At 54.8% G+C, this 17,277-nt stretch overlaps 4 protein-coding genes across 4 annotated transcripts; 2 read left to right on the top strand and 2 right to left on the bottom strand.

Annotated features, from left to right (window-relative positions):
• Positions 1-1,744: 1,744 nt before the first annotated feature.
• Positions 1,745-3,011, top strand: C8A04DRAFT_33816 (14-3-3 domain-containing protein; the record flags this gene model as incomplete). Its single annotated transcript, XM_062782614.1, has 4 exons — positions 1,745-1,756; positions 2,024-2,373; positions 2,455-2,542; positions 2,652-3,011. The coding sequence occupies 4 exons, from the start codon at positions 1,745-1,747 to the stop codon at positions 3,009-3,011; spliced, it is 810 nt and encodes a 269-aa protein (XP_062641038.1).
• A 2,084-nt stretch (positions 3,012-5,095) lies between these two features.
• On the bottom strand, positions 5,096-6,340 carry C8A04DRAFT_24213 (uncharacterized protein; the record flags this gene model as incomplete). The annotated part of the gene is made up of 1 exon (XM_062779030.1): positions 5,096-6,340. The coding sequence occupies one exon, from the start codon at positions 6,338-6,340 to the stop codon at positions 5,096-5,098; it is 1,245 nt and encodes a 414-aa protein (XP_062641037.1).
• A 2,761-nt stretch (positions 6,341-9,101) lies between these two features.
• C8A04DRAFT_33815 (phosphatidylinositol-3-/phosphoinositide 5-phosphatase) lies at positions 9,102-13,379 on the bottom strand (the record flags this gene model as incomplete). The annotated part of the gene is made up of 4 exons (XM_062782613.1): positions 9,102-10,491; positions 10,547-11,302; positions 11,370-12,671; positions 12,733-13,379. 4 exons carry the CDS (start codon positions 13,377-13,379, stop codon positions 9,102-9,104), a joined length of 4,095 nt encoding a protein of 1,364 aa, XP_062641036.1.
• A 1,280-nt stretch (positions 13,380-14,659) lies between these two features.
• Positions 14,660-17,053, top strand: C8A04DRAFT_24211 (uncharacterized protein; the record flags this gene model as incomplete). The annotated part of the gene is made up of 5 exons (XM_062779029.1): positions 14,660-14,731; positions 14,811-15,026; positions 15,081-15,184; positions 15,608-16,810; positions 16,885-17,053. The coding sequence occupies 5 exons, from the start codon at positions 14,660-14,662 to the stop codon at positions 17,051-17,053; spliced, it is 1,764 nt and encodes a 587-aa protein (XP_062641035.1).
• Between the last annotated feature and the right edge of the window lie 224 nt (positions 17,054-17,277).

Genomic DNA, 17,277 nt, shown 5'->3' with positions numbered 1-17,277 from the left:
TGGGATTGGAGCCATGGGATCGGACTATTTTTTCTTCTTTCATCTTGCTTGCGCCCAGTCTCAGAGAAATGAGGGGAAATTAGATATGATGGATGGATGAATGACCCCTCTTCTTCAACAGGCTGCCCGTTGAGAGAGTGAGGCTGTGCAAGACCGGGCGCAACACAAACCAAGTTCCCAGGCCCGTTTGTGACCCAGACATAATGAAAAGTGGCCCTCCCGTTTTGAGCTTCTGCCCACGCGCGCAATGCGGGAAGCAGGGGCGTCACGACAGTTGGCTTGCGCGCGGGAGAGAAAGAGTCACTGACTGCGAGGACAGGAGGTGCTGCGGCTGCGGCTGCTGCATGCCGTTGGTTGACAATTCGGCGGGGCTTCTTGGCTCCCATCGCCGGGTGCCGACCGATGGACGACCTCCCGCTGAGCCTCGCGGCATTCTAGCCGCTTCCATGGTGTGCGCTGTTCAACCCCACATGCTTTGGCCGACCGTGGAATTTGAGTGGGATTTGGTTGGGGTTTCGTTCTGTCGACATTTTTTGTGTTACCGACCCCCCGCCTTGCAAACGGATTCCATAGTCCGGGAGATTTGTTCGTATAAATAAGGCTCATCAGTTTTCCCAAGTTTGGGAAGGTGTAGTATAAAGAACACAACGGACAGTGCGGATGTGGACAAGGGCAAGAGATTCATGTTCAGTTAATCAGACAGGAAAGCTGAGCAAGGGTTGCGTTGCCTGGAGCCACCTGTCAGTGAGCACAACCAAAAAAGAAAAGAAATAAAAAATCAAACGGGGCACGAGACTCGAGGTTCCCTAGCTGGGTGTGACCAAGTCAGCCCCAGATGATAAGAACAGAACATGTCGCCGATCCGCCTGGAAAAGTTGGTTGAGGAAGAAGCTCAGCGGCTGTTTGGCCGTCTCTCATTCCGGGCTGGTCTGGTTGAAGAGAATAACTGGATGTGACGTGCAGTGTGCCTGCCTGCCCCTCCTCTCATCAGCTTGCTGCTCTGCGAGTTGAGGTTGTGTTGGAAGTCCAAGGCGAATGGCGTGGGCGGCAAGGTTGGATAACACACATCGACGAGCGGGGGTAGATTGGTCGAGAACAATCGGTTTTAGCGACCCTGACTTTCTGGTGCCCATGCCTTCGTTCGGTGTATGGAAACGGTGTTGACAATTCGGCGATTGAGGGTGAATTATTCTAGTGTAAACGCTGTCGAGAAATTCCAAATCGCTGGGTTATTCAACTAACTCCCTTCACCACAGTCAGGGGCCGCGAAAATTACAATCGCGAAGTCCCATCAAATGGGTGTAAAATGACAACCTCCACCTGCTCACGTTCAACAGCGATCCCGAAGGTGGGGTCACAGACCCAGCTGTGCCCGCGTGCCAGCGAGGAAGCTTGTTAGAGCGGGACTCCCATTTTACTGGGAAATAAGCTGGCCTGGGCGTCACGTGCTAACGCGCAAACCGTGGGTTTCATTCGGCCGCTGCACAGCAAAACAGGGGGCCCCAGGCCCAGCCGGGACTTGCCCAGTGAGGGGGAGCCCTCTCCGGTCCAACAAGTCTCTTTGCTCAACACATCGCTCGGAGCCCTCAAACTACCATCCGAAAACAACAAAACAACCTTCCCACAACAACCATTTTCCTTTTCCCTTCCACACACTCTTACTCGCGCGCATACCGACGCTTCCCCATCCATAAACCCACCATAAATCTCCTACAATCTATCAACACCGCAGAATACCACAAAAATGGCCAACGAGGTATGTGCACACCTTCGCCGTGTTCCCCGCTGCCTTCCCCTCCCCTTGCGCGATACGGCTCGCTTGGCTGCGATAGCGAGCGCGGGCCGCGCTGCGATCCAGCAACCGCAACCTTGCTTTCCGCGCATTTACCCCTCCATTTGTATTGTCAATGGCTAACATCTCATGGTTCCCTACAGCGGGATAGGTTTGTTAAGCCCGTTTTCCGACGACGAGATGAATCATGAACAGGCAAGCTAACCGGAAACTTTTCGAAACCACAGCAAGACTTTCCTCGCCCGCCTGTGCGAGCAGGCCGAGCGCTACGATGAGATGGTTACTTACATGAAGGAGGTCGCCAAGCTCGGCGGTGAGCTTACGGTTGACGAGCGCAACCTTCTGTCGGTCGCCTACAAGAACGTGGTTGGTACCCGCCGTGCCAGCTGGCGTATCATCTCCTCGATCGAGCAGAAGGAGGAGTCCAAGGGCGCCGATAAGCATGTCGGCACCATTCGCGACTACCGCCAGAAGATCGAGACGGAGCTCGAGAAGGTCTGCGAGGATGTCCTCGACGTTCTCGACGACGCTCTCATCCCCAACGCTGCTTCGGGCGAGTCTAAGGTTTTCTATCACAAGATGTGCGTTTCTTCAAGCTACGTTGATCTCAACTGATGGCGTGTAATTGTTTCAATTCGACTGACCGGGTTCTTCGTTTGCAGGAAGGGTGATTACCACCGTTACCTCGCCGAGTTCGCCTCTGGCGAGAAGCGCAAGGTTGCCGCCACTGCCGCTCACGAGGCTTACAAGGTATGATGGGATTCTTGCCGTACAAAATTACAGTGACCATTTTGTGGCATCATGTGGTCAAAGGAAAATAAAAACGGGAAATGATGCGCTAACGGTTCTATTCACGCAGAGCGCCACCGATGTTGCGCAGACCGAGCTGACCCCCACTCACCCCATCCGCCTGGGTCTCGCCCTTAACTTTTCGGTGTTCTACTACGAAATCCTCAACTCCCCCGACCGCGCTTGCCACTTGGCTAAGCAGGCCTTTGACGACGCCATTGCCGAGCTTGACTCGCTCTCCGAGGAGTCGTACCGCGATAGCACCCTCATCATGCAACTGCTGCGCGACAACCTCACCCTCTGGACCTCGTCTGACAACGGCGAGCCCGAGGGTGGCGCTGACGCCCAGAAGGAGGAGAAGACTGCTGATGCGTTGCCCAAGGTCGAGGACGGTCCCCCCACGGAAGACCCCGCGCCGGAGCAACAGTAAGCATATGTGGTAGTTGCTCCTCCTACATCCCCCGCCTGATCGCTAGTCACCATACGTTGTGACGCGCCTCCCTTGATTTGCGGTCCCGTTTTTGTCGAAGCCGGACCAGCTCCAAGGGCGGCTCGACTCACGAACCTAGCCAGCTCGATTTCGGCTACGTCACGGGTTGTGATCCCTTCGGTTAGCTTAAAAGCAAACGAAGATGTCGGATCTTCGACGCGCGCTGGGGGGAGTACTCGGTGATCTAACAGTCAACGGGGGGACAAGGGAGGAAGCTTGATATGCAGGAGGACCGGGGCGATGATGGAGGTTGGGGAGGTGGATTTTCCCTTTTTGTTTTGTCCTGTCGGTTATCCCTCTCGTCTCGTCTTTTTTTTCCCACGTCGTTTTTTCCCTTTCTTTTTCTTTTGCTCTGAACCTGCTACTTCCTACCCCTGGGTGGGACCAGACTTCTTTCACGAGTTGTCGAGTTGTCCTATCTCTTTTTGGGGGGTGATGTGAAAGCACGGAAACACAACCCAAACAACACAACCCAAATTAAAGAAAAACCCCACTAGTGATCGGCCCTTTCTGGGCCTGAGAGACAAATACACACACAACTCACACACTTGATGACTCTTTGCTGCGTCCCACTGTGACCCGATATTACCCATATTCTCCTTTGTTTCTTCCAGCCGAGATAATGGGTCCAGGTAGGCCCTATCAAGGCGTGGATGACTTGAGTGGAAACATATATAGGAAACCATCAGTCTCCCTCGACCTTGCTTGCTATGGGTGCTTTTACCGTTTGCCGGGTGTGTTGGGCGTAAACTACTCTGTACGTTGCCATTTTGGAGGCAAGGGACCACAATCTTCCCCATATGTTTTCTTGGACGGGTTACGGCAGCTGGGCTTGGACTTTAAACGAAAGGGTTTATCTATTTTTGTGACCTGGCTATGAGCCATGGGGCTGACTGGTTTTGATTATCAAGTCACCTTTGTTGGAAAGAAGGGCAAAAGTAGTGGTTTGACGTACCTAGTTGCCTGTTTGTTGTTGTTATTATATTCTCATGTTCCTACCAACAATTGTGACTTGATTTCACCGAAGCTCCGAAGGCGAATCCGGCGTCATATAATGTGATTTTCAGGCAATCGGTTGTAGGTTTTTCTTTGACTTATGCAAGCAAGTTGCTCTCACTACTGGAAGGATAAAGACCTCTAGATATTTAGGTACATACGCTTGAGGCCTGGTTGACTACAGCACACACACACGCGGAACATTAACAAGGAAGATGGGCAATGTAAAAGTTGGAAGGGTTTTCGGTTAACAATACTACTATTAATTCTATCTTTTATTTCGTCAGAGCGTTGAAACGAGGAGAACAGTTCAACAAGCTTTCCCGTTAGCCGTTCCTTTTCTCCTCTGCCCACAGTGGTTTTCCTTTAAGAGGTCTGGCTGCTTCGCTCGCTCCAAGCGCTACGCCGTCTGGCGTGGCGATGAATTATGCAGGCGATTCCTGTACCTCGGGATTCCCAACCGCGTGTGTTCAATCTTCTCAAGTAGACCGGCGGGATATTCAGCCCGTAGGCTTCACCTGGAGAAAGGATGGGCTTGGTATGTACAGTGTTCACCCGCTCTGCAGGGCTCGAGGTGGGCCGTCGAAGCAGGTATCCTAAGCTGGGCAAGTGTTGTGGTTGGCCTTTTCCTGCTTAATCGGCCTAAGCTGAACGGACTAGCGTGTCTTGCGTGACTAGCGTGCGAAGGACAATGTTGAGCATACGCAGCACTTCCAAGCTCGGACGGCCTTTGCTGAGGCTATGGGGCGCCTCGCGTGGCGCTTTTAAAATACTCATGAGGTATGGATTTCTGATGGGTGATCGAGTTGGTTGAGGGCAGGATCTCCATGCATGACACCTCACAAGGGGATTGGGCCACCGCACCACGCCACGAGTGACCTGTGCCCAGAGAGACAGAGGAAGTTATGTCCCTTGTCGTACGCGCTGATGCCTTGCCCTCTCGATCTATCCGCCCACACAGCCTTACAGGACAACGTTTCTGTAAGTAGAGGTACACTTCTCCTAACGGACGCGGCGAGCCCAGCCCCCTAATCCTTTGACCGTGTCGTCGCGCGTTGTAACATCGCGGCAGCCCTTTGTAAGCGCGACATACTTCTCGACAAGCCCGGCATACGTGGCCCTTCGACGTCGGAGTCGCTGATTCCGTCGATATCGTCGGAGGATGATGATGGTGGTGATATTGGCGCTCTTACCCCCATGCTTGTTGTGGGAAGGAAGCTTCCCTTTGTTCTGGATCGCGAATGTCCCTTGGAAAACCAGCTACGACCACCCCCGTCTCCACTGGCCCGTACTCTTCCCGATTTAACATTTTTCACGGCGCCTGTGCCCTGTACGGGCGCAGAAACGGGCTGGCTCGATGGGCGGACTAGCAGCCGTTTGTGGCCCGGCCCTGTTGCCGCCCAACGTGGCTGGCACTCCTCGGGCCAGGGGGCCTCGGGTTCGGGATCGGGTGTGTTTTTGGCACGACGGGCTGTTGACTTTACCGCCCCTGGGGGAGGAGACGAAGAGCGACTGTTGCGCACGCGCAGAAACAGCTCGCTGAAGCGTTTGGTCAGTGTGCCGGGGAGGAAGGGGGGACCGAGGCGGTCGGCCGCCCGACGAGAGGGTGAGCCTCTTGCGCTGAGGGGCGGTGATGGTGGGCGAAGGCATTGACGGCATACTTCAGGGTCCGCTGGCGTGCCGGGGGTGGAAGGTTTTGTTTTGTGGGTTGATGAGGAAGGTGAGGCAGTGCGCTGGAGAATGGCGCGCACGTTGTCGGCGAGCTGAGTACTAGTCTTGGGCTTGCGACCGCGAGTGAAGCCGGTGCCGTTCTCGATGGGTTCAGAGCAGCCACAATAGGTTTCCTCGCCGTGGTTGCTCACCGCCTGGCTCCAACCACGAATCCAGTCGCCCTTTTTCCCTTGGCTTTTTCGGGGGAGGAGTTGTTGGCGGGTTGCGAGCCAGTCGGTTGGCGGTGGGGTGTCATCTTTCTGTGTTGACGGCCGTGGTTGTGCGTCTCGAGATCGTGTTTCTCGGGAAGCCCAACATGGTGTTTCGGCGTGTACCTCCACAGATGTTTCTGGCCGTGTTTCGCTCGGTGATGGGGTGTTTTGCTCAGAATCCTCCACTCTTCCTGCGGGCGCCGGATCATCTCTCGGCGACGGTGGCTTATCGGAAGCGTTCGTGGTATCGGAACCCGGTGTAGCCTGGGCCATGAAATCGGAGAGAGCCATGAACGGGGGGCTTGGCTGCGTCGGTAGGCTCTGAGGCGACGCGATGGTTGAGGGATCCATGGCGTCGGTGCTCGAGGTTGTTTGGAATGGGGAATATGATTACAAGCGTGGTCGAGGCTATCGTCGCGTGACTTGCCTTTGGGTTCTGGGAAAGGACGCGGTACGGCTCCTGTCCGCCTCGGCGATCGCCGGTCCGTGCTCGGCACTTTTTGATGTGTCGACCAACGGGGCCGAAACTAGTGATCGAAAGGGAAAGGCCACGGGGTTGGGCAGACGGGCTGTTGAAGAGGTAAAGGAAGCCCAAGAAAACCTCTTGAATGGGATTGGGAGTTGAAGCAATCCGCCTTGGCCGAGTCGCCTATTCGAACCCTCCGAGCAATGCGACAGCCAGCAAACCACACTCGGCAGTGGCAATATCGAATTGCTCTTCCAGCGCGTACGTTCTTCGTCCCGTTCCCTCACCCGTTCCTCTTTCACTTCGTGAACAGCCTGTGGTCGTGTTACCGGGAAGGGGCAGATACGGTGGCAACCATGCCCTCCAGAAAACAGATCTACGCAGCCCACCCATTCAAATGTAGAGACCCTTTCCAAACCACCTTAATTATCCTTTGTGATGGGCGCGGGAGACAGGAGGTGCTGAGCGGGGGATGTCGTGTGCGCTGGGCGGTCACTGAATAGGCGGTCTGGCGGACCGATGTTGCAGCGGCTCAAAATGGTTGTCATACCACCGAAAACGGTAACAATTCTGAGGTTACTCGAGGATTCGACCTCAGATGTTCTCTTAGGGTGAAGTGTGAGGAGGTCGGCGGGATTCTAGTTGACATGAAGAAATCGGCCGCCAGTGTTGTCGAAGGTTTCCGAAGTAACCCCTCCAAGAATAATAGTAAAGGGGGAAAGAAAAGAGAAACGAAAAAAAAAGATTGCGCACAGGCAAAAAGCACGAGCGCACCACCGACTGCCGAGAAACTTCAAGAGGATATCCGAAAGGGGAAAGAAAGAACCACCCATTGCAACTGCACTAACGTTAACAATGTTGCCATAACCCCCCATTAACCCACTTTCCTAGCCTTGCCCGAGTTACATACAACCTGCTGCATTCCGATGCAAATTTCCCTGCAAACCCTCCTGCAACTCTGCATTGGCACTGCACTGGCAATGCATTCTCCCTCGCTGCACACTGCACAATGCTTCCTGCACCACCACCTCGGTGCCGCCGGTCTGGTTCTGTCTTTGCAAACCGAGTTTGGGGCGGGGAGAGAGTGGACGCCATTGGACTCGGCAGCGGTCATGGGGGGAACCATCAGCCAAGGGGGGCGTCATCCACTTTGCTCATCCGCCCCCATGTTTTCGACATATCTCCGCCTTGTGTCCCGGCTCTCGGCAGGGCGGACCAGGCAAATCTTTCCGCGAAGGCCCCTGGACGAGGCAACCCCTGTTGCATCACGGGCACCCACCCATCCACCCTGGACTAAACCTTCCGGTCTGTTGGGAATTGGACGGACATGATCGTCTCGGCCACGGCGACGTCGACAAACGGTCCAAATGGGAATGAATGGGGCTGTATTACGAAGAGCTACTAGGTAAATCTAGGATATGCGGCACGAGAGCAGACTGATATCTATGACAATTGCCTAGCGTAGATTTGAACACCGGCTTACACAGTATACTTGTCGGACGGAGCGCGGCGTCCAGGGGCCTCGGGTTATGCCGCTGGCAGTGGGCTTCCATGGTTCCCAGTGGGGCGTTTGTTCACAAGCGCTCTCAGAAATACGACGGGAGGAGATGAGGTGCTGGGGAAGCGGCCCGGCAGAACGAACGAAAGGGAAAGAAAAAAAGAAAGAAAAAAGAATTACAAAAGTCTCAAACGTTGGCTAGTTAAAGGGGCAGGGTCGATCGAGGAGTCATTTCCAAGTGTGAGAGGCGGCCGGTGTGATTGAAAAAAATACTCGAAATGATGTTTCAGAGGTCGCGTGTACACGGCTTTCCGAATCTCGCAGGTCGAGGCCTCGCACTTCGAGCACCTTAAAAAATCTCCGATAGTTAAAATGAACGGAAGCAGGATTCCGGAAAGAGTCCAGGGCTGTGGAGTTCTCTATCCGCAGCGGATCATCGCGTCCGCATCACTGTTCCCGTCACCGCCAAGTTGCATGGTATCCTTTTCGTTTGCTGTGCAATGACGTAATTCCCGTTCTTGAACGGGAAAAAGCTGCGAGCGCGGGAGGATAGGGTATCGGGAGGATCTGGAGATCTGGAGTGAACCCGACGAAAATCATCCTAGTGGGATGGGGGGATTACAAAGAGGCATTCTTCAAAACACCAAAGAATTGTCACAGACGACAAATAGTGTAGAGACAACTGCCGTTAATGTTTTGTTTGCTGAAAGGAAGGGCCTGGGTTCCAACAAGCAGCACCCGGATAACCCCCACCTCGCGGTCCTTTCGGAGATATAATGACCTGTAATATAGCTAGCTGGGAGTCCTTCTCGTCTCATTGCCGACCTCGCACTCCCTCCTTCCCCCCATCTGACCTAACCAGCTACTCAAATGGCTGCGCCTGATAACGTTACTACGAAGTAGTATATCTCCTCTCCAATGTATGATCACTTGTTCCCCGAAGTCTGTAAACCCTGGGTTTCATCTATAATAAACGACTTCTAAACCCCATTGGCACCTACCAATTCGCCGCAAGAACAGAACCCCTCGCTTTTCGACTATATTTCCCGTTCCAACTCCGAAAAAACCCCCAGAACTCAGCGCAGACGACCCCATCGGCAAAAGTAACGACCATGATCATGACCCCTTCTTCCACCCCTAACTACTTCCTACGATGAGGGTTTCAAAGCCTCCCATCCACCCATATCCATTCCCCCATCATCTCCTAACAAGTCCACCGCTGCCGCCGGGGCTTTCCTAGAGGCTGGTGGAGGCGGCGCCTGTTTGGTGAGCTGCGCGAGGGGAGTTGGGCGCGGAGACGGGGTCGTCGGTTTCCTACCCGGCAGCTGCGTTTTCCGCTCCCACTCCGTGTCCTTATCCCTTCCTCGATTCGTTAACCCGACCAGCGGTACCCCGCCGGCGGGCGCCATCCTATTCTGCGCCGCCGTGGCGCCCGCGGCAGTGTTGGTTCGTCGAGGAAGCTGGGGTGGTGGTGGACTCTGGCCTCGCACACTGCCGTTCCTACTGGTAGGTAACGAGGTCATGCTGCGGACAAGGTCCGGTGTTGAGCCGGTGAGTTGTGTGGTTGAACTACGGGAAAGATTGAAGGATGGCGCATCCGTGCCGTGCACTGTCGCGTCGGAGGTGAAGCTGGCCGTGCTGCTGGTTGCGGGGGAGATAGGGGCTGCGAGATGGGCAGGTTTCTTCGCTACGGGCGGGGCAGCTTTTTGCTTCGTTGATTGCTCTTGTGCCGGTGCCGGCCCCGGCCCCGGCCCGACGGATGAAGCCGGGGTGGTCTTATTCACTGGCTTTCGGTTCTGTGGCGCCGACGGGGTTGGCGAACTTGCCGCTGCTGGAGTACCCATCCCGGTCTGCCTCCTAGGCGGAGGGGGAGGAGGCACTCCGTCTCCATGCAAACTCTTGTTGTCCTCTCCGATCTGCATTCGCCCAATCTTAGAGGGTAACGCAGATGGATCGTACGGTGGCGGCAGCTTCCTAGGCGCCGAGCTTGAAGCCGACGAGGAGAGGAGTGTCGAATGGCCCACATGCTCGTACGGCGAGCTTGACATGCTCGAGAATGACGACAGGCGGGACTCGGACCTGGGCACGCTGACCCAGTCTGGTTCATCAGTGGGTACATGGGGATTTGTGGGCCGCTTCGGGTTTAGAATGACTTGCGATGAGGGATGGTCTGGTTTGGGTGGGCTGATGGATGACTTGGCCATCTTGCCGTTGTCTAACCACCACTTCTGCCGGTCGGAACTGGCCGGTGGTAGGCCGGGCTCGATGGCGTCGTACCCAATCAGGTCCTCATCGTCCGACTCGGTATTGATCAGGTTCGCCGTGTCTCCTCCTACTTCAGCCTTGCGCCGTTCGTAGACCTCCCTGCTGATCTTGTCTCGTAACGTCTCGTTCACGATGTTGACCATGCACTCGAACGCAGCATAAACCGGCCGGTGATCAGAAAAGCGGAGAGGCGCCGAGTTGTACGCCAACTGGCGGAGGTTGGTCCCTTTGCGGAGAATGCGGTCTGTCCAGGCTGGGATACGTGCCTTTTCACTGCAATAACTTGTTAGTTATGATCCCTTCACTTCATCACGTCAAAGGCACTTACGAGCTGTCGAAGTTGTCGGACCCGATATCATACTTGTAGGTGGGCATGAAGGTGATCCGCGCCTCGGAATAAAAGCGGAAAGACAGCCCCGCGACCATCTGCAAGTTCAACTGATCATTTTCAAACAGTCGCCCAAGATCCCGTCTCTTGACCGCATCTTTGGCTGCTTCTAGCCCGAGTCCAACCCGGTAGTTGAAGTCACCGAACCAAATAACCGAGTCGTGATCAGCAATCCCCCGGTTTCGTTGGAAATGCAGGCCTTGGTCGATGGTGGCATAGTCCCGGTTCCGTTCCTCGTAGTTGGCAAATCCGGCTGCCAAGTGGGCCGTGACAAAGCAGATGGGTGTGTTGGCGTAGTCGAGCCGGATAGCGACCGCGCCCTTGTTACCAGCCATTCCTGACATGCCTGTCTTTTTAACACTCCCTTCCACGTTCTTGATGTTGTGGAGCACTGATGCTTTCACGAAAATGCATAGTGCAGCACCAACAAGCTGGCCACTTCGAAGCAAAACGTAGTTCTCATCCCCCTCTCGGTTATAGTGGTTGTCGAGTGTCCTTTTGATGGCTTGTTCCCAGACCTGCTTTCTTGTCGGATCGCTGTTCATGATCTGCTGAGGGTTGAGCTCCACGATTTCTTGAAACCCAATAGCGATAATCTCCGGCTGGATCGAGTCCAGCTCCCGGGGGAGAAGCCAGGGGGACAAATCTTCATGGATGCCATCTGTTTTGCCATTGAGGTTGAAGGTCCCAACAAAGCTGTCAAACGTCAGTGTTCATCCTTGGCCTGTCTGTCCCTGGGGGTGTTCCTGTTACAACAACTTACATGTGAATCTTCTCGCTAGTGGAATACTGGGCACTTCTCTTTTGTAACTCGCCAGCGACATAATCGCTGATTGGGTCGAATAAGACCACGGGCGCTTGACCGACCAGTCGACCAAGCAGGGTATCGATCGTGATTTGGCGGGCCTTGTCAGCAAAGTTGTTATAATATAGCCGGGTGGCCGACTTTCGGACGTCGGCAATAGCACCAGCCAATGACATTTTGCCCGTCCTAGTGAAGGAGGATTTGAGAGCACCTGTGCCGGCATAGATCTTGGATAGAGAATCCCCGTTGTCGGCCCACAGGTTAGCATGCCGAGACCAAAAGTCGGACGCGGCTCTTTCTCCTCTGTGACCTAGGAACGATTCAACGGCCATTTGTGAAATGATGGTCTGGATAAGGTTTGTCCTGTCCAGACAGTCTAGGCAGTTTGTCCGAAAGACACCCTCCTGCTGTAACACGACAACATAACGGCGTTTCTTATGGCCGTCCATGCTCCCGTTCGAGCGCCCAGTATCGTCAGACTCTTGCGCAAGATAATACGCAAACCCGTCGGCCGAGTTCTCAATGTACCGACGGATCTCATTCGCCGCCACGTACCCCTGGGGCCCTTTGGTCTCCGCATGGAAGTCATACTCTGTCTCCCGCAACAGCGCATGATCCCGAGACTGATTTCCGCCCTCCGGCCGGCTGAGAGGGCAGTTTCGCACGCCAAGTCTGTAAAGGTTGGTGAGCTCGTACTCTCCGGGCTTGGTAGCGCTCAAGAGGTTCACTACGTGAACGGCCCCATATGCTTGCTCCAACTCCGAGAAGTGTTTGTCAAATGCCGGCTGTGTTCCCTCAGCCGAGCGGGTGACGGTGATCTTTTGTTGGTTGGGTAAAAGACCGGCGGCCTGTTCCCAAAAGACTGGGACTGAGCCCCGAACTTGAGCATAGGAGAACACCACTCCAGAGGGACTCCAGTAGGTTGTTTCCGTTTCCACAAAGTTGGCCACGTTCCCATCGTCGTCAATACCCCGTGAATTAAACCTCGTCCCGGCCCTCCGACAAGACAAGCGGGAAATGATAGTCAGGTAGGACGGCAGTCCCGATCTCCCGGAGCTCAATGGTGCTGTACTTTGTGGTATCGCCCAACTCCTGCAAAACCCACGGATCGCTGAAGTCAATATCCTCGAAGCGTCCAGCGCGTCTCGCTCGTGTTTTTGTAGTCGTGATCGGAAAAGAACAAGCGGCCGGATCATGTAGGAGTTCCAGAGAAAGGATTCGTCAAAATTATCTATATCGAATTCCGCAGCATCGGCCGGCCTGGCAACTGTTAGCGTCTCATTGTCCCCAAACCCCAGGAGCTTCACCGGGCTATGCTTACCTGTCTTGCATGCGGTTTGTGACGTCAAAGTCGGTGCTATAGTAAAAGGTCCCATTCCCGAGCAATTTCTGTAATTCCAAGCATGGGTGTTCTATAGGGACGTCCCGCCGACCCAGTCCTTGACTGTACGGAGGCAACACATCCGAATCCATTTCATAGGGATCGAGGGCCACGACGTCATCATATTCGGCCGAGTTGAGGCAGAAGAACTGCACAGCCTCGATTTTCTCCACGGTTTCGCCAGGGCGAAGGGTTGCGACCCGCGAGGCCTGGGTAATCACGCAGAGGAACACATCTCGCTCGATTGATATGAGCCCGAGTGTTCCATAGATCGGCCGGGGCGTGAGGGGGCGGTAGTCGGCTAGCAGCTTTTCCGAGGTCGAGGAGAACTCGACCATGCACTTCGAAGCCGCATTGTCGGAGGTAGCTGAGCGTTGGCGGCCGGATGCCACGGAGGCAAGGGACCCGTTCGCAATGGATTCGCTTGTTGTGGTGCTGTGCCGGAGGATGAGGGCGTGCGAGTTCGATGCGATGGCAATGGCTCGATGGGGGTATTCGCGGATCAAGATCTGGCTCGACTTTTCGGGGGACGGCGCCTGGCCGGGCCACAGAGCCGTCGAGGGCGGCGCACTGGGGTTGTAGTCCATGTCGCGCTTAGCCGTTAAGAGAGGTATTGATGTAGTTGATGCGGGCACTGCTTCGAGGGTCACGAGCAGAGGTCATGGCGTGTAGGTTGCGGTTCAATTCATTATTCGGCTGTTGCTGGTTTCAGGAGAGCGGGTAGTTGGTATGAAAGAATTCGGAACACTCGGTTTCAATCTCGGAGGTTAAATGTTAAACTGCTGGTTCTTTCCATCGGAATTCATGTAGGTTGAGGGGCAGCCCTCGCAAAAGATGCGCCGAAACTTGATGTGGCCCGATGTGCCTGCCCGCAAGGAGCGCCGCAGCAGTTCAGCTCCACGCCTCCCTGTCACCGGTGCTTACTGCGTCCGTTCTTATGTACAGCACTTGTGAGTCCCCAACGCCTGTACCTCTGGCCCGAGCTGCATATTACTGTGCGGAGAAGATGCCCGGTGCTGGAGTATCTGAGCGAGCAACTCCAAGGGTTTGTTCAAGTTTCCAACTGCTAGGTTGTTGTTTGGATCGCAACCAAAAGAAACAGCACGCTTGTTCAACTGGGAGGCAGGTACCCGAGAGCTCACGGAAGCACGCATAGGTACCAGGCTTCTGGGCTTTAGCAGGAGACGAAATACAGCTGTGGTTTTCTTTGTCCACCATTCAAATTTTAAACGAGACAAATATGCATATCTCGATTTGTGATGGTACAAAACAACTTAGCAAATTCCAATATCAGTCGATTCTGCGAAACTAACGTTCTCGGCCCAGCGAACACTCAAGAAGAGAAAAGAGGAATAAACAAAGTTATATGTATGGAACGGCTTCAGGAATGTAATCAATGGTGAGATCATGCTCTCCGTTTCCGGAAAAATCAGCCTCTTCCTATCATGTTTGTTTATTGATTCAATCATCATCAGCCTGAAGAAGGAGGGAAAATCGAAGAGCATTGGAAAAAAAGTTGGTTAAATGGCTGCGCAACTGATTAGATAAGGCGTGCCCCACCGCCTGCTTGTTGGAGCAAGCAGGTGGCCCGTGCAGACCCTGACACGGCAGTGGCCAGAGCGCGTCAGGGCGGCCAGCGGCTGCTTTTTTGCGATCGGCGTTTGACCTTCAACTCCCAATCCTGATTCCCAGCCTCGTGTCTTGCTGGACAAAACGTATCTTCCAACTCGTTATATCACACAAACACACTTGCATCGGCACGAAGCATCGTCGGATACTACCCGAAGAATATTATTTCAAACGGAAACTACGCAATCGACAAATCTCACAATCGGTCCTACCGCGCGTTGATTCTCGGCTCGCTACGATGGGTGATTTCGCCAACTTTGGGGGCACGGACGAGGAGAATGCTGAGATCAAGCGCCTCAATGCCGAAGTGGTAAGTAGCTACGGGTGCTTACTGCTCTTGGGGATTATTTTCGCGAAATACTCTGCTCACCTGCTTGTCAACACTACAGGAGGAGAACACCGACAACTTCGAGAACTGGGAAAAGTTGATTCAGGCCTGTGAAGCCCTCGAGGGGGGCCTCAATCGCAATTCGAGCCCCCAAGCGCTGGCGGCCCTTCGCGACTCATACGACCGATTTCTCCTAAAATTCCCGCTGCTCTTCGGGTACTGGAAAAAATATGCCGACCTCGAATTCAACATCTCCGGCCCGGAGTCGGCCGAAATGGTACGTCTATCCATCGCTGGCACTGGTCGCTGGACTTGCCTGACATCCGGCTAGGTGTATGAAAGAGGTTGCGCTAGCATCACCAACTCCGTCGATTTGTGGACACAGTATTGTTCTTTCAAGATGGAGACTACTCACACCCCCCACCTCGTGAGAGAGTAAGTATAGGTGGCCCATTTCCTTCCCCAGCCCCATGACCTCCTCACCCGCAGCAAAAACCTGCGAGACCGGCCCGCGCGCGCCGCCCGCCGAAACGCAAGAAACGTCTCCGAATCTACAGTCATCCAGGACCTGGTGAGAGATACCAAAGGCAGCTGCCCACCCTCTGCTGGGATCGTTCTCTCACAATATCTAAACCAGGGCTCTGCTGCGCTCAGCAGACCGCGTTCTGTGTCTTGTGGCCTCGTCCTCACTTCCCGTTCGCGCACGTTTCCCGGAGTTGTAGTTTTGGCCTCCTGTGATGGATCGCACCGCTTTCACAAGTCCCCTATTGTATTTGCGCACCCTTCCCGACTTTCCCTTCCTCCCCTACCTGTCCCCCCCTCCCTTTCCCGTTTGTTCGGCACTGACATGGCCCCCAGGCTATTTGAGCGCGCCGCTTCTCATATCGGCCTAGACTTCCTCTCCCACCCATTTTGGGACAAGTATCTGGAGTACGAAACGAGGCAAGAGGCGCAGGACAAAATCTTTGCGATCCTCAACCGCGTCATCCACATCCCCATGCACCAATACGCCCGCTACTTTGAGCGGTTCAGGCAATTGGCGCACTCTAGGCCCTTGGAGGAGATCGCCTCGGTGGACGCCGTGGCCCGGTACCGCGCCGAGTCGGAAGCCGAAGCAGCACAGTTTGGCGTGCAAAAGACGGATCTGGAGATTGAGAGGGAGATACGGGCCAAGATTGACGCCACGTTCTACCAAGTCTTTCAGCAGACACAGGAGGAGACCACGAAGCGTTGGACGTTCGAGGCCGAAATCGCGCGACCGTACTTCCACATCACCGAGCTGGAGCACCGGCAACTCAGCAACTGGAGGAAGTACCTCGACTTTGAGGAGTCTGAGGGCCACTACCAGCGGATCATCTCCTTGTATGAAAGGTGTCTGAGCACGTGCTCACTCTACGAAGAGTTCTGGCTCCGGTACGCCCGGTGGATGTCGGCGCAGGAGGGCAAGGAGGAAGAGGTCCGCAACATTTACTTGCGGGCCGTTACGCTTTTTGTTCCCATCAGTCGGCCGGGCATCCGGCTCCAGTTCGCGTACTTTGAGGAGATGAGCGGCCGTATCGACATCGCCCGGGATGTCCACGCGGCGATTCTGATGGAGCTGCCGGACTGCGTCGAGGCGATTGTCTCGTGGGCGAACCTCCAGCGGCGGCAGAGCGGCCTGGATGCGGCGATCGAGGTGTACAAGGCTCAGATCGACTCACCGTCCGTCGACATTTTCACCAAGGCAGCGCTAGTCACGGAGTGGGCGTTCCTGCTGTGGAAGGTCAAGGGCTCTGTGGACGAGGCTCGGACTGCGTTTGCCAAGAATGTGGAGTGGTACGCGGACAGCCGGCACTTCTGGCAGAAGTGGCTCGAATTCGAGCTGGAGCAGCCGACCAAGGCCGATGTTGAGACGGAGCATGCCGAGCGGGTGAAGAAAGTGTTTAGTGAACTCAGCTCGCGCAGCCGTTTGTCACCCGGGATCAAGCAGGAGCTCGGCCAGCAGTACCTCGGGTACCTGCAGCAGCGTGGGGGCAAAAATGCCATGAAGGAGTTTCTTCTTGTTGACCGGGAGCTTTTTGGGTAAGTTGACGAAAAACAAACCAACCCCTAAGGGCGACATTTGAGAGTGAGCAGCGCTGACCAAAATATCGCAGACCCCAATCCGTTTCGGTCATCACCAAGGCGAAGCAGTCCAAGGAAGGCGCTGGCCTGCCAGAACTCGATGAGGCGACCCGGGCCAAGGCGGAGAGGCGGTTCTACAGCTACTACGAGTTGCACACGGACCCGGATCCGAACGCCCAGGGCCCAGCTAGTTTTGACTAAGTGTGTTTGTTGTCTAGCTGAGGTCTGGTGGGCTGTCGGCCGTTTTTTTCTTTTTTTGTTCTCGTCGTTTTTTCTCGCCACGGCAATAATGGGGCGATCGATGACTGTGGCGATCCCATCTATGAGAATGAAATAGAAGGACGATGGGATCTGTATGGCGCTTGTTTGATTGGTGTTTTGATACTGCGCCTGTGGTTGATGATTGGTTGAGTCTCTGGCGAACT

The sequence above is a fragment of the Dichotomopilus funicola genome, assembly GCF_033296635.1.
Source record: "Dichotomopilus funicola strain CBS 141.50 unplaced genomic scaffold C8A04scaffold_2, whole genome shotgun sequence".
Lineage (NCBI taxonomy): Eukaryota > Fungi > Ascomycota > Sordariomycetes > Sordariales > Chaetomiaceae > Dichotomopilus > Dichotomopilus funicola.
The sequence above is the reverse complement of the archived record's forward strand: the minus strand, read 5'-3'. Positions and strand labels throughout refer to the sequence as shown.